Source organism: Octodon degus, unplaced genomic scaffold (genome assembly GCF_000260255.1).
Source record: "Octodon degus isolate 3935 unplaced genomic scaffold, OctDeg1.0 scaffold00169, whole genome shotgun sequence".
NCBI classification, from domain to species: Eukaryota; Metazoa; Chordata; class Mammalia; order Rodentia; family Octodontidae; genus Octodon; species Octodon degus.
In genome coordinates this window covers 235925-252721 of record NW_004524745.1, presented here as the reverse complement: position 1 = coordinate 252721, position 16797 = coordinate 235925, and the positions used below count along the sequence as shown (strand labels likewise).

The following is a 16797-nucleotide window of genomic DNA, read 5'->3' as shown; positions in this document are numbered from 1 at the left end:
TTTTTTTTTGGTGGAACCGGGGATTGAACTCAGGCCCTTGCGCTTGCTGGACAAGCGCTTATTCTACTGAGCTATCTCCCCAGCCAGGGAGGGAGGGAGGGAAGGAAGGAAGGAAGGACTGACTGACAGATGGACAGACAGATTAAGATTAAGATACCCCTGTTCTATCCTAGGGGAAAAAAAGAAACATATTGAAAGTAATTTTTAAAAGATACTTAAAATATCTGATAAGCTAGGGCTGGCCAAATAGCTCAGCATATGCCAGGGGTTCAATCTCTGGGCCTGCCTCTGCCATGCTGGCCCCACCCCTGGGGCGCACTGAGAAGGCAATTGAGACTGGGCGTGGTGGCGCATGCCTGTAATCCCAGCTCTTGGGAGGCTGTAAACAGGCAGATCACTATGAGTCCGATCTAGTAGTGAGACCCTGAGCACCTTGTAGACCCTTCCCTAAAAATACAATAATAATACAATAATAATAATAATAAAATATTTGATAAGCTGAAAAAATAAGTAATAAGTAATTTGAAAATAACTAAAATGCCTGTTTATAATAAACTTCCCAGAATATATTTTTGTTCAAAAAATATTTATTACAGTAATGAAATTATAAATGTTCCTAGTATTAAAAGTTATATATTTGTTATTGAAGAATCATATAGTCTCATTAAGAACTTCATATTTTCAAAGTACTCAAAGTACTTTTAGTTTTATCAAAATATGTGGTTTTGTTTTGTCTTTTTGAGATAGGGTCTTTCTATGTACTTCAGGCTAGCCTTGAACTCATTATGTAGTCCAGATGGTCTTCAAGTCAAGTAGGCCTCCTGCCTCACACTTCTGAGATGTACCACCATGCCTGGCATCATGTGGTCTTTTGCACTGGACTTTTTCTTTCAACTAGTGAGAATATTAAAATTGTAGAGGAATTGAAGAGGTGTAACTAGAGCAGTACCATTATCATAATTCTAACTGTTGTGTCCTAATTTTGTATTTCTTTTTGTTCTTTGTTAGGAAACACTGCACTAACTTACGCTTGTGCTGGAGGATTTGTTGACATTGTGAAAGTGCTACTTAATGAAGGTGCAAATATAGAAGATCATAATGAAAATGGCCATACTCCCTTAATGGAAGCAGCCAGTGCAGGTCATGTGGAAGTTGCGAGAGTTCTTCTAGATCATGGTGCAGGCATCAATACTCATTCTAATGAATTCAAGGAAAGTGCCCTTACACTTGCATGCTATAAAGGTACTTTATACGTATGACTGTTTAGTACTTTTTTCATAAAAAGTTTGAATATTGAGTATTTGAATTAACTTTATGTTGTTTTCCCTGTGCTATAAAATTGTCTAGTTTATAAAAAGATTATATAGAAAGCCCATTTTAGCCTATATGTCCTATCATATACTTTCTCAATGTATGTTTCTTTATAATATCATCTCAAATTTATGCACTTAGTTATGAAGTCAGCTAAACTGCCTAGTACAGGTTTAGAGAATTCCCACTATTTAATCACTTTTTTATGTGAGTTTTCTCTAAAAAAATGATACACAAAAATACTAATAAAGATTTAATGCAAAAAAAAAAAAGATTTAATGCAGAAAACTTGAAAACTATGGAATATTTCAAAGAAATTTTTCAGAGATACATAATGCCACTATCTATAATATTAAAAAGCCCTTCTAAGTAATATTATAGTGTGCATATTTCCAGTGTTTTTAAGTCTACTTATTAACAAATACATATATTAAATAAAACAACCATACTTTTTTTATAGTTGCATTATTTTAGTTAGCTATATATTATGAGCACTTTCCCATTTTAGTAAACGTTCCAGCAGTATAACTTTTGATGATCACACAGGCAGGGCAGTGTGATCAAAATATTTGGTGAACAGCTAAAAATTTATTACATTAAAAGACATGTTGAATTGGGGGAGCTATCTCAGCAGTTTGGGCACTGGCCTGGCAAGTGCAAGGACCTGGGTTTGATCTCCAATATCACATTTTGTGCTGGCCCGGGAATCTTGGGTGCACCATACTGAACCTGAAACCCAGTGTGGTGGCGCATGCCTGTAATTCCAGCACTGGGGAGACTGAAACAGGAGGATCACTATGAGCCCGAGCTGTGTAGTGAGACCTTGTTATTTTTTTTTTTGTAGAACCGGGGATTGAACTCGGGCCCTTGCGCTTGCCAGGCAAGCACTTATTCTACTGAGCCATCTCCCCGGCCCCTGTAGTGAGACCTTGTACCAAATAAAGAAATAAAAGATTAAAGAAAAAGATATGTTGGCATAAATACAACTAAATATACTCCTCTCTCAGAACACAACTATCCTAACATTCTTGCTACTTTCTGAAGTAATTCTAAAGATTTTCTTGAGTTTTTATGACCCATATCCTAAAATATGGTGAATGCTGCTGTCAAGTTCCAGTCAGTGGAAAGGTGGGATTGTAAACTTGGTGTATCCCCATGAACCTTATTCACTGAATCTGGCATAATGTATTTCTTGTTCTTCCCCACAGTCAAAATGACCATGAAAAATAAAAATTTGAATCAATTCAGGACACTGAGACAGATATGATAATGTAAGGGCAGTCACTGATGAGAGAGGATTTCTAGAACTGCTTCAGAAAGTGGCTAGAACAATGGGATAAGTGTGTTTTAAGAGAGGGGAGTATTTTTGGGGGAATAATGTCAATGTCTCTTATTATGATGTTTTTTTAAATGTAAACATTTACTATTTTTTTATTTTACTGTATGTAACCTTCTGGCTACACATTACAAGGGTTTTTTATTAAGCATGTTGCCACTAAAATAAACAAGAGCTTCCATCATCAAAGAAAAATAAGTGGTTTGGGGATATTGCCCAAAGGCGCAGCACCTGTCTAGCAAGTCCAAGGTCCAGAGTTAGATTTACAATGCCAAAAAAAAAAAAAAAAAAAGAATAGGGAAGTGGATAATAGGGAATTAGCAATCTTTACCAGATACACCATAATTGACTATTGTTTGACACTTGAATTGTTCCCAGTTTTTCACTTTTATTAAAAAACATTGTGATAACATCCTTGTGTAGACATTTTTGCCTAATCTCTGATTATTTCCTTAGGATAAATTCCTGGAAGTGGAATTGCTGGGTCAAAGGGTATGGACATTTTTAAGGCTTTTGATACATATTGCCAAATTGCCTTCTAGAAAGGTTGAACCAATTTACACTCCCACCAGCAGTGTTTGAGAGTGTCCTTTAACCCACCCTACACCCTCACCAACACTGGGTATTATCATTCTTTTTAATATTTGCCATTTTGATAGTTTAAAAAATGGTATCTCTCTTTTAATTTGTATTTTTTAATGGGAGGATTTAATATCTTCCGTTAGTTTAATATTCATTTATATTTCTGCTTTGAATTACCATTTCATATCCTTCACCCATTTTTTTAGTGAAGTGTTTGTCCTTTTATTGACTGTTAAGGCTTTTTGTATAATAATTGTTTCAGGAGGATTGCAGTTATTTTAAATGGGCTTTTCTGTGCCTGCTTACTGCCACAGTGAGTTTATGGTTATTTTAAAGCTGTTTTTCTAGAAAATATGATCAAAAGATACTTTACCTGGCTTTCTACTTAATTGTAGTGTTTTTATTTGAATATTATTTATGTAGACTGAATCAATAGCATTATTGCTTTCACCAAACTAAAATAATGTGTTCTGGACCAATTCAGTCTTTAAAACCTAGATAATAATACAATGATGAGAGCCTGCTTATTGTTTTGGGTTGGCTTTGTAGAGCTGTCATTGATGTTTATTGAATTCAAAATAAATTCAGGCCAGGGATATAGCTCAGTGTCATAAGTGTAATGTCCTGAGTTTGATCCCTGATGCCATACAGGAGAAAAAGGCTCTCAAAAGTTGTGTATATATCTCCATTACAATACTTACCTTTAAAATTGATAGTTAAATCTTTCTCTTTTTTTTTTAAAGGCCATTTGGATATGGTTCGCTTTCTCCTTGAAGCTGGTGCAGATCAAGAGCACAAAACAGATGAGATGCACACTGCCTTAATGGAGGCTTGCATGGTAATTTTGTTAATTTTTAAAAATTCTTTAAAATTTTATGTATTTGATACAGCTCACTGTGCAGCTCCCCCACTCCTAATGACCCTCCTGGTTCAGCCTCTCCAGTGCTGGGATTACAGGCATATGTCACCATGTCCATTTTTGGTGGCTGGCTCGGCACACTGGGGTGGGGCCAGCACAGCGTGTGGTACCAGGGTTTGAACCTGGGTTCTTGCTTGTGCTGCCCACATGATAATTTTGATTATCACTTGAATTTTTTTTTTTAATGTGTTTGGTATAGGGTCTCACTACGCAGCTTGGACTGGTAGTGGTCCTCCTGATTCAACCTCCTCAGTGCTGGGATTACAGGCATGTGCCACCATGCCCAGACTCAGTCACTGGCTCAGTGTGCTGTGGGGGTGGGGCTGAGGCCAGCACAGTATGCAATACTGGAGATCAAACCCTGGTCCCTGTGCTTTCTTAATCAGGTGCTTAGTCCACTGTGCTATCTCGCCAGCCCACATCACTTGAAATTTTATGGGAAGAAAACCTCATCTGTTTCTAAGCTTTTGAAAATAATTGGTGTTTGTTTTGTATAATTTCTCACCCCATTTCTAAGTTAAACACAGGTAATGCTCAAAGAGCTGAGCTTGTAGAAGAGGATATAGTACTATATAGCTCCAAAGTAATGCATTAGGCTTTAGAGATACTGACAAACTTAATTTTGGAAATAGTAAGACATGATTATAATGTTTTTCTACTTTTGTATTAAAAGTTTATAAAGCAAACTGACCTGAAAATATGCTCTTTTAAGAGTATATACTTTGGATTCTCTAAATGGCCTATAAATCATTTAATTCTTACTTAGGATAGGGGGCTGGGGAGATGGCTCAGTGGAATAAGTGCTTTCCTGGCAAGCACAAGGGCCTGAGTTCAATCCCCGGTTCTGCCAAAAAAAAAAAAAAGTTCTCTCTTAATACTCTCCTAAAATCTTGTTTTGAGATTTTGTACCATTGTTTTTATTTTTTTTTCTTTAAAATAAAAATAACTGATGTCAATAAATAAATAAATAAATGAAGTGCAAAAAAATAAAAAATTCTTACTTAGGATAAAGATATAAAATTTTAGTTCAGGGCCAGCCAGATAGGATTAAAGCCCCTGCTGAGGCAGACTTAGGGGGTCAGAGGTTTAATCCTCTGCCTGGTATGCCAGCCCCACCCCCAGGGTGCACTGAGACTGCAACTGAGAGGGGGTGTGGTGGTGCGCGCCTGTAATCCTAGCGCTGGGGAAGCTGAAAACAGGAGAATCACTACAAGTTCGATCTGTGTAGTGAAACCTGTAGACCTTGTGCTAAATTTAAAAAAAAATTTTTTTTTAAACATTTTCTGTCAAAAATCAGCTTTAATATCAATACAGAAACCATTTTCTTTCTCCATAAGCCCATAGTTATACATGTATTATATCCATAAAGAGTACATCAAATATAAAGTTTCAGAGTATTATTTAGAAGATTAACTGGAAAAGTATAAATGTTCCTGTGATAAATAGTTAAATAAACTCATTATCTATGTTGATTCCTTTTTTTATTCTTTTGAGAAAGGGTCGCACCTGTATTCCCAGAATGTTGGGAATACAGGCATGTGCTGCGATGCCCAACTTAATTTCTGTTTGGTGTGTGTATGTCCACTTCTATATGATAAATGACCTAAACCTAATGGCTTAATAGCCACATATTAATTTGTTTCTGTGAGTCAGTTGGAAGGTTCTATTTGTATCTCTCTGTGGGAGTTTCTTATGTAGCTGCCATCAGATGGTTGCAGCGTGGTATCTCTAAGATGGCTTAATTCCTGTGTCTAGAACCTTGGTGGGGATAGCAGAAAGGCTAAGACGTCACTCTTTTCATGAATAGTCTTTCTCTGTGGCTCTCTTGGACTTCTCTAAAATAAGGACTTATCCCAAGGTTAGTATTTCAAGAGAGAAGCAGAAAACTGGCACATTTCAAATGTACTCATGGACAGTCCTGATTTAAGAGATGGAGATAGGAATATAGTTAGTCTCCTGTTGAAACAGTATGCAAAGAATTTGCAGGCATCTTTGCATACCTCCTAAGAAGTTTTCTTCTTTTTCTTAATATAAAGCATTCTCAAGCCTCTGCTGTATTAATATATTTCTGTACATAGCCCTTTTATCCTTGCCCTCTTAGATACATAATGATATTTCAAGGTAATCAGTACAGTACTTTGTAGGGAAAAAAAGGCTGAGGTAACAATCCATATAAACACATTAGCAGTTGGAAGATTTAATACATTTGTTTTAATGATTTGCCTTAACTGCGAATTAAATCAGAATTTTTGATTAATTTTGTTTTTTGATGATAGGATCTTACTATGTAATCCTAGTTAGCTTTGAACTCATTATGTAGTATAGGCTGTGGCCTCAGACTAATGATCCTTTGGCTTGGTCAGCCTCCTGAGTGCTGAGATTATAAGCGTATGCCACTGTGCCCAGCCTGAAAGTACTGTATAATACTTCTCAGATTGGTATGGTTTGTAAGTCGTAAGCTGCTAAATCTTAAGTCCATTTACATTTGAAATTTTGTAAGTTTTAATATACATAAACTTGTGTCACAGTCAGATCAATATTTGTCAGTCCGGAAGGCTCACTTACACATCTCTACAAGATTAACCACAGTTCTACCTTTAGTCATCATGAATTACTTTCCTGATTTTGAACTTAATATAAATAGGATAATACAGTTCTTCAGTTACTTTTCCCTTGTTGCTAAGACAGAATACCCAACATCCAAAGTTAAGGAAGGAAAGGGTTATTTCGCTTGCACTTTGTGGAGGTTTTAGTCCATACTCAGCTGCCTCTAAGTCAGCATAACACATAGTAGAAGGTGGTGGAAAACAGCAAGAACAAAAAGCGAGGAGCAACGGCAGAGAGCAAGCCTGTCTCGCTTCCTTGTATTCCAGCTTCAGGCTGCCTATCCCAAGTTGGGTGTAGCACTCACATCCATAATCCCAGCATTGGATCATGAATTAATCACAAACTCTAGAAACTGACTACATGAGGCTTTGGGGGAAAAACTAGACACAAACCCTAACATACAGTAAGTATTCTCTGTCTCATGTACTCAACATTATATATTTGTTATTATCCATTTTATTCCATTTTGTGATAATTTGCTTTTCATTTTTGTATAGTATTTTCTTTTTGTATAGTACTTCATTGCATAAATATGTCATATGTACTTAGATTTTTTTTTTGAGATAGGGTCTTGGTATGTAGTACAGGCTGGCCTTGAGCTCACTTTGTAGCCCAGGCTGGTCTCAAACTTGAAAGGATCTCCTTACCTCAGCCTCCTGAGTACTGGGATTACAGGCATACAATGTGCCTGTTTTTAATTCCACTCTATTATGATGGACATTGGTGTTTCCAGATTTTGACTATTTGTAATAAAGCTACTTAGGAATATTCTTCTGCCTTTTGATTGACAGAAATGATTATTGCTTTTGAGTATGTAAGAGTACAATTTCTAGGGGCTGGGTAGATGGCTCAGTGGAATAAGCGCTTCCCTGGCAAGTGCAAGGGCCTGAGTTCAATCCCCAGTTCCAAAAAAAAAAAAAAAAGAGTAAAATTTCTAGATGCAAAGATTTTGTTTACTCTTTTTTTTTGTGGGGGGAGTGCTGGGGAGAAACCCATGACCTTCACACTCAGCTATAGTTTCAACCCTTTTTATAAAACAGGGTCTCACTAAATCTCTGAATTGCCCAGTAAACCTCCTACCTCAGCCTCCCAAGAGTGCTGGGGTTATAGGTGTATGTCACATGCCCAGCTATAATCCTTTTTAAAAATTTCTTCATTTTTTTGGGGGGGGTCCAGTTTTAATAGTTGGTCCTTCTAGAATTTTATCTATTTTATCTAGCTTCTTTGTTTGATTTTTATTTTATTTTAGGGAAGGGTCTACAGGGTGTTCAGGGTCTCACTACTAGATCGGACTTGTAGTCATCCACCTGTTTACAACCTCCTGAGAGCTGGGATTACTGGCATGTGCCACCACCCCTAGTCTCAGTTGTCATCTCAGCGTGTCCCTGGAGGCAGGGATGGCATAGCAGGTCTGGGGATTGAACCCCAGCTCCTGCGCCTGTAAGAATCCACTAAGCTATTTGGCCAGCCCTTATTTTTCTGTTTTAGTTCTTGGTTTGTGATATTTCCTCTTCTCATTTTATGCATTTAGTGCTGTAAATTTCCATTTTGAGGTGCTTTAGTGGTATCCTTCAAATTTTAATATGTTGTACTATCATTTTTTTTTCTTTTTTTAAATGTATTTAGTACAGGGTCTACAGGGTCTCACTACACAAGTCAGGATTGTAGTGATTCTCCTATTTTCAGCCTCCCAAGCACTAGGATTATAGGTGCATGCCACCATGCCCAGTCTCTAGCGCTGTCTCAGTGCGCCCTAGGGCGTGGCTGGCGTAGTATGCAGGGTTTTGAACCTGGTCCCTGTGTCTGCCTAAGCACATGCTTTAATCCGCTGAGCTATCTGGCTGGCCCTGTACTATTATTTTTATTTATTTTTTTTTTTTTCTGTATTTTAGGGAAGGGTCTACAGGGTGTTCAGGGTCTCACTACTAGATCGGACTTGTAGTGATCCGCCTGTTTATAGCCTGCCAAGTGCTGGGATGTTATTTTCATTCTTTTAGGGGGATCTCTGTTAATTTTCTTTGCTTTGATGTCTCCTTTACTTCATACTGTAATTTATTTCTGCTTTCTTTTGATTGATGTTGCCTGATACATAACTATTTTGCTATATTGTGAGAGGGTTTTTTTGTGAGTTTTTTTTATAGATAGCAGATATTTGGATAATGTTTTGCAACCAATTCTGGGTTTTTTTTTAACCTTTTGTTTTTTCACCATTGATGTATTTTGTCCATTTACATTTAATTAATTATTGATGTGGTGTCTTACATTGGTTTTTGTTTTGTTTTGTTTTTTGCGGAACTGGGGATTGAACTCAGGCCCTTGCGCTTGCCAGGTATTCTACTGAGCCATCTCCCTGGCCCTTTTTACGTATTTAGTACAGGATCTATAGGGTCTCACTCCATAGATTGGACTTGTAGTGATTCTCCTGTGTTCAGCCTCCCAAATGCTGGAATTACAGGCACACGCTACCATGCCCAGTCTCAATTGCAGTCTCAGCGCACCGTGGGGCTGGGGCCTGGCACAGCAGGCCTGGAATCAAACCTCCAACTCCTGTGTCTGCCTAAGTAGGCGCTTTAATCCACTGAGCTATCTGGTTGGCCCCTTATGTTGATATTTCATTCATTACTTGCATTTTTCCCCCTTTACTTATCATGTCATTAATAGTGATCTTAGGACTTTTTCTGCTGACTCCTATATTTGGTTCACTGTGGGGATTGCTTTTTGTGTTGTATCAGTGGAGGTACTAGGAATTGAAACCTGGGCCTTTACACTGAAACACATCCTCCGTTCTTTTTGTTTGGTTGGTTTTTGCATACAGGGTCTCACTACGCAGTTCAGACTCGTAGTGATCCCCCTGTCTCAGCTTCCCAAGTGCTGGGACTACAGACATGCACCACCATGCCTGGTTTTGGTGGCTGGCACGGTGCACCAGGGGTACTGAGCCTGGCAGGGATGGCCTGAAGTACCAGGATCGAGCTTAGGACTTTGTGCTTGCCTTGCAGGTGCTTATGCCACTGAGCTATCTTCCCAGACTTCCTTTTCTTCTTTGCAAACTGTGTCTATTGCAAAACCTCAGAATTACCTAGGCTGGGCTCAAACTCATCATTATCCTGCCTCAGCATCCCAGATTTTTGGGATTACAAAGTGTGCATTACCATGCCCAATTTGGGATTATTTGTGTGTGTGTGTGCACATGTATAAATGTGTATATGTCTTGATTACAAGTCACTTTTTTCCTGCCTCTTAATTTTTCTAATAATTTGTTATTATAAACGATTCATTGTGACTGGTACCATTTAGAGGCTATACATTCTATTAACTTATTTTTTTTTATTTTTGAGTATTTTAAAAAGAAAAAAAGGCAAGAAAAGAACAAAAATTTTAAAAGGTACAGAATTTTGTAACAAGATGATAGAAAATTAATGATGGTTGATATATTACAAATTTTTATTTTCAAAGTAGTTACCCAGATTACCAGATATAGTATGCAAAATTGATCAATTAATCATTACCTGTTCCTTTCAATAAAGTAATAGAAATTAGTAGTATAATTATCTTAGCTGTCTTGTGTACGCACACACGACATCTAATGATTTTTAATTTGATGCAAAGGGGAAAAAATGACTGCGCCCTGAAATGGCTCTCTCCATTCTATTTACCTGTCAAAAGCGCTGCCTGCATTTTGCTTTATTATCTTCCTTTTAAGACTAATATCTAGGCTGAGTGCCATGTGCTTTTAATTTCCGCTACTTGTAAGGCTAAAATATGGAAATCAGAGATTGAGGTTAGCCTGAGCAATATAGTGAGAACTCTTCCTGGGCAAGGTAGGGCAGGGAGACTAACAAGAAGTTGAATTATCAGTGGAGCACTTCGAACCTGTTTTAGCTTGATTTCCTCTTATTCCTACAGTATAGGGTTTAGTTTTTGAGGGTAATTTACCATCTCTAGTAAAAGCCTGGGATATTCACCATGGTCTGTTCTTTTTGGCTGACCCTGAATTCCCAGTGTTGCCGGTCTTTTCAATAATGATTCTCCGCTAAGCATTCTGGAGTCTTACCCTTATTATGCTCAATTCAGGAATTGCCAAAGAAAAGAGAATTTTATATTGATTTTTGGGATACTTTTCTCTATTTTCTTTTTTTCTTTTTGGTGGAACCAGGGATTGAACTCAGGCCCTTGCACTTGCCAGGGAAGTGCTTATTTCATTGAGCCATCTCCCCGGCCCTCTTTTGTTTTCAAGTTGTAAATGTCTTAGATGCTTCGTGTTTGATTTCCCTCCCCCCCTTTGTTCTCAATGGAATGTTTGTATTTGGAAGATACACAGGGAGAAAGATGGAGTGAGTGTGGGGTTTATCTCATGTGCTCCTTTTTTTTTTTTTTTTTTTTTTTAAACTGATCATAGCCCCACCTTTATTGTTGGCCAGTTTCTCCAAATAATTACTATAAATTGCATATATATACACATTCTCTTTTCCAGCTTTTAAAGTTAGTTATTGGGCTAGGGAGATGACTCAGTAGAATAAGTGTTTGCCTGGCAAGTGCAAGGGCCTGAGTTTAATCCCCAGTTCCACCAAGATTAGATAGATAGATAGATAGATAGATAGATAGACAGACAGATAGATAAAGTTATTACAGAGTAAGTTGATGGGCTTGTTAGGTTAACTGTAATGAAACTCTTGATATATCGTGTTGAAATTCAACATTTAATTAAGGGCTAAGATTTCTTTAGTTCTTTCATTTAAAAAATTTCCTAACTCTGTTAAACATTTTTTGTATTTGGCATTTACGAATAGTAATATTTTAATTATTTTTGATATTTTTATTTTTTATTTTTTATTTTTTGGCAGAACCAGGGATTGAACTCAGGCCCTTGCGCTTGCCAGGGAAGCGCTTATTCCACTGAGCCATCTCCCGGGCCCCCACATAAGCTTTAAAGTCAAGAATTTGAAATTCAGGGTTGTGATATTGCTTAGAGGTAGAGTGTGGGCTCAACATGCACAATGCCCTGAGTTCATTCTTTAGCACTAGAAGAAACAAAGAATTTGAAACTTGTTGAAGAAAGATATTTATGGTAGCAGTAAGAATGTAATGGATAACCTTCTATTGGAATATTATATTGTTAATTGCCTTGGTATCTGTATAGACAGATCCATGGTAAAGTTTTTACAAATAAAGATCTTTATTTGTTTATCTTTGTAAAATTACTTGCCCTATTTCAGCATTCTGCTGTGATGAGGAAAATAGATAGACTGAGTTGTTCTTAGTGACATAATCTCAAGCTCTGATGACTTCACATTTGTGTGGGGTTTTTTTGTTTGTGTTTTGCCAAGCTTTGGTTTCTAAAATAGATCTAATATAGTTTTTACATTTAAACATGATACCCTCTGATGTTGATGATGGGGTTATATTTGATCTGGCATTTGTATAAGCTAATTATTTTGAGGTAGTATTGGCTATGCATTTAAGAATCTTTTTGAATTTCAAAGAATGTGGAAAATTTAAAATTATTTAAAATTGACTGGCTATGTCAGCAAGTCTAACTTTTTGGAAAATTTTGGGCTTGTCCAAAGTTAAGACAAAGGAATTTAAACCTTATTTTAAAACAATATTGAGTGACTTTTAATAAGGCTTAGAGGGGCATGTTAATATATATCCTGCCTAAGGTAAATCACTTGATCTTCCATGTTCAATCTCTTGCTTAAAAATTTTCAAAATAAAAAACTTTCTCCTTGCTTTATCTCTGAAAATCTGCAGGATGGACATGTAGAGGTGGCACGTTTGCTTTTGGATAGTGGTGCACAAGTGAACATGCCTGCAGATTCATTTGAGTCTCCATTGACACTAGCTGCTTGTGGAGGACATGTTGAATTAGCAGCTCTACTTATTGAAAGGGGAGCAAATCTTGAAGAAGTTAATGATGAAGGATATACTCCCTTGATGGAAGCTGCTCGGGAAGGACATGAAGAGATGGTGGCACTACTCTTAGCACAAGGTAAAACTTTATCTTTCTTTTAAGGTTTAAAAGGAAACTATGAAAAACAAACTTTGGACCAGGGAGATAGCTCAGTAGAAAAAGTGCTTGCCAGAGGTCCTGAGTTCAGTCCCTGGTACTGCCAAAAAAAGAAAGAAAGACAGACAGACTGACCGACCGACAGACCTTTATTTCTCCCTTGGTATCATTAAAGTTTAAAACATTTTCCTTCAAATTATAAAATATAAGAAGGAAAGTGGCAGGAAGAGTAATTAAATCAAGATGAATTGTGTACCTACATTAGACCCCCAAACCTGAATGTAATCATTACATACATCAAACATATACCCATAAATTTTTGTTTAATTTTTATTTTTATTAGTACATGTTTGCAATACATAATGATTATATTCCTTGTAGGGAGTTGGAATATGTACATAGTGTCTCTATTCCTTTTTCATTTCCTTACCATCACCCCAAACCCCAGTCCTTTGGTATCCTTCCCATTTGAAAAAGATCTACCTTCTTATCTTTTATTTTGCTCTTTGTTTGTATTTTGACTTTATCATAGAATAGAAATAGTGGGAGCCAGGCGTGATAGTGCATACCTGTAAATCCAGCACTTGGGAGACTGAGACAAGAGTTTACCATGAGTTTGAGGCCAGCCTAAACTATAAAGAAAGACCCTGCCTTTAAAGAAAGAAGAGCCGGGGAGATGGCTCAGTAGAATAAGCACTTGCCTGGCAAGCTCAAGGGCCTGAGTTCAATCCCCGGTTCTGCAAAAAAAAAAAAAAAAGAAAAAAGAAAGAAAGAAGAAATAAGAAAGAAATAATGTGTAGTGTTCCATTATGTATAAACCTACATATTCTTTTTCTGTTCAGTATCTGTTGGTGGACATGAAGAGTATTTTCATGATTTAGCTATTATGAATTGTTCTGCTATAAACATAGGTATGCAAATATCACTGTGGTGTGATGTTTTTAACTCTTTGGAGAAGATACCTAGAGAAAGGGACTACCTGGGTTGAATGCAATATCTGTTTTTAGTTTTTTGAAGACTCTCCATACTGATTTTCATAGTGGTTGTACTAGTTTACATTCCACCAAAAATGCACTAATTCCCTTTTCTCACTGCCTAGCAGCATTTGTTATTTGATTACCTGATGGTAGTCATTCTTTCTGGAGAAGATAGAATTTCAGTATTTAATTTGCATTTTTCTAATGACCAAAGGCATTTTATTTCTTAAAAAGAAAAACAACAAAATACTAGTTTCCTTTGGGTATTTTGTGTAAGAGCCGAATTTTATTACACTTAGAATTCTAATGATAAAGTAGATTCACAACACCATGAAAGGAGCCACATACACAGTGAAGATGGAGATGATTATCATAGCTTGGCGTATCTTTCCTATAATGTTACAACTATTTTTATCTGTTGTTATGCTTTTTCAGGAGCAAATATAAATGCCCAGACAGAAGAAACTCAAGAAACTGCTCTTACCTTGGCTTGCTGTGGAGGATTTTCTGAAGTTGCAGACTTCTTGATTAAGGCAGGCGCTGATATAGAACTCGGTTGTTCTACACCTCTGATGGAGGCTTCTCAGGAGGGACACCTGGAGTTGGTTAAATATTTGCTGGCTGCTGGTATGTGTCCTTTTTTTTTTTTTTTTTTTTTTTTGGTATGTGTCTTTAAAAATGCCATATAGCGCAGAAAGACATGTATAAGTAAGACTTCATTTATATGTGGAATCTAGAAAACTTGAACTGATAAGAATAGAATACCAGTTACCAGAGTCTCAGGGTAGGGTTGGGTGGTTGAGGTAACATGTAGACAAGAAAAGGGGAAATGTTGATCAAAGGACAAACCTCCAGTTAAACAGGAGGAAAAAGTTTTAGTAGTTTATTGCCTAGCATGATCATAATGTGGTGTATATTTCATAATGACTGTGAGTCAAATTTAAGGCTTGTTTTGGAGGAAACTAGGGATAAAACTTGAAACCTTACGCATGTAAGGTATGCGTTCTACCACTGAACTCTACCCTCAGCTCAAAAGCATAGACTTTATTCTTACCATGAAGAAATGATAATTATATAAAGTGGTACATATGTTAAAGCTTGATTTAATCATTCCACAGTGTATGTGTATGAAATATATATTTCAGAGCATTGTATTACACTTGATAGAGTTATTATTTTCCAGTTAAACCTAAAACGCAATTAAATATAAGTAAAACAATGCCCCTTTTTTTGGTGTTTTTGAGATAGGGTGTTGCTAAGCAGTTCAGACTAGCCTTGAGCTCACTTGCTAAGCCCAGGCTGGTCTCAAACTCACAACAATCCTTCTGCCTCAGTCCACTGAGTGTTTGGATTATGGGCATGTGCCACTGTGCCTGTGTAATGCCCTTTGTTTTATTTTTATTTTTTTGCAGAACCAGGCATTGAACTCAGGCCCTTGCGCTTACCAGGGAAGCACTTATTCTACTGAGCCATCTCCCTGGCCCCTTGTTTTATTTTTATTTTTGTTTTTTTCTCCTTGAAAAATATCTTTAAGAAAATGACATTTACTTAATTATTTAGTGGTAATAGTGATTGAACCCAGGGCATGAAGCATGCTCAGCAAGTGTTGAGCTACATCCCTAGCCCTTTCTATATTGCCTTTTTTAACTATAGCAATTAACCTGAGCTTTTTCACTTATACAGAAATTCAGGGCCGGCCAGATAGCTCAGTAGACTAAAGCACCTGCTTAGGCAGGTGCAGGACCTGGAGTTCAATCCCCTGGCATGCTGTGCTGGCCCCGTCCCCGGGGCTTGCTGAGACAGAGACTGAGACTGGGCGTGGTGGTGCACGCCTGTAATCCCAATGCTTTGGGGAGGCAAAAAATAGGAAGATCGCTATGAATCTGTTATGTATAGTGAGACCCCCTAGACCCTGTATTAAAATACATTAAAAAGAAAAGAAAGTTCAAAGACAGCTCTACAATTTAACTACTTTTCTTAACTAGCCTCTTAAAGTGTCATTTTAAAAAAGATTTTTTATTAATGTTTGTTTAGTGACAATAGGGTTCTTAATCATCTCTTACCATTGATGGTTTATGGCCCCTTGGAGAAGTTAATTCTGCCTACTTACTTATTCTTTATTAATAGGAGGTGTGAATGATATGATTGTTTTAAGGTTAATTCTTAGGAGATATTTTTTAGCAGAGTGATTAATTTTAGGGGAGGTTTTATTTTTTGATGCTGAGCCAGGGCTTCCAGCTTGCTTAGCAAGTGTTCTACTGCTGAGACAAATCCCCAGCCCCCAAAGTGATTAATTATAAAATAGGGTTTATTCACTATTAAACAGTATTACAAATACTGTTTTGTAGGATGTGCCAAAAAAATTTTTCTTGAGCCAGATTTAAGCCTTTATAGGTCTTCTGGAAATAATGCAGAAGTTTGCATTTTATCTTGATCTGGTGGTATATTTTAAATTTTTAATATATAAAGAAATGAGTATAAAAGAAGAGCAAAATATTTAACAAAACTATTTATGTTTTAGAGCTTTCATTGTTAACATTAATAGGACTCGGCCCAATTTTTCTTTTGGGTTATTGATTTCTTAAGCCAGATGGCTAATAGTTTGGATGATTTATGGGTTAGGTAAAAGTACCCATAAAAATTGACCTCTTTTCTAACTCAAGTGTTTGTATTATTAATCTCTGTAGTTATACATGTACCAGTTAATCATTGTTTCCCTATTATTTTCTGCCACATTCCTCTTTGAAGGCAGTGTCATGCATTGTAAGATTTTTTAAGAAGAGGAGTGAATGGTTATTAAGAAATTATTGAAGTTTGAGGTCAACTTCAGCAATTTAGGGAGAACCTGTGTCAAAATAAAAAATTAAAAGGCCTGGGGAGGGCCGGGGAGATGGCTCAGTGGAATAAGCACTTGCCTGGCAAGCGCAAGGGCCTGAGTTCAATCCCCCGGTTCCTCAAAAAAAAAAAAAAAAGAAAAAAAAAGAAAGTGATTTTATGGGCTGGTGAGATGGCTCAGTGGTCTAAAGCACCTACTTAGAACGGGCTTAGCAAAGCACAG

General features: G+C 37.0%; 1 protein-coding gene across 6 annotated transcripts in view; it reads left to right on the top strand.

Annotated features, from left to right (window-relative positions):
* LOC101560024 (ankyrin repeat and KH domain-containing protein 1) overlaps positions 1 to 16797 on the top strand; it is a 133257-nt gene that overhangs the window by 39971 nt on the left and 76489 nt on the right. For all 6 annotated transcript variants that reach the window (XM_023703388.1, XM_004643223.2, XM_023703389.1 and 3 more), the window contains exons 6-9: positions 1009 to 1242; positions 3973 to 4067; positions 12507 to 12744; positions 14175 to 14366. In XM_023703388.1, the coding sequence (XP_023559156.1) occupies positions 1009 to 1242; positions 3973 to 4067; positions 12507 to 12744; positions 14175 to 14366 (759 nt within the window). The remainder of the gene's footprint in view (positions 1 to 1008; positions 1243 to 3972; positions 4068 to 12506; positions 12745 to 14174; positions 14367 to 16797) is intronic.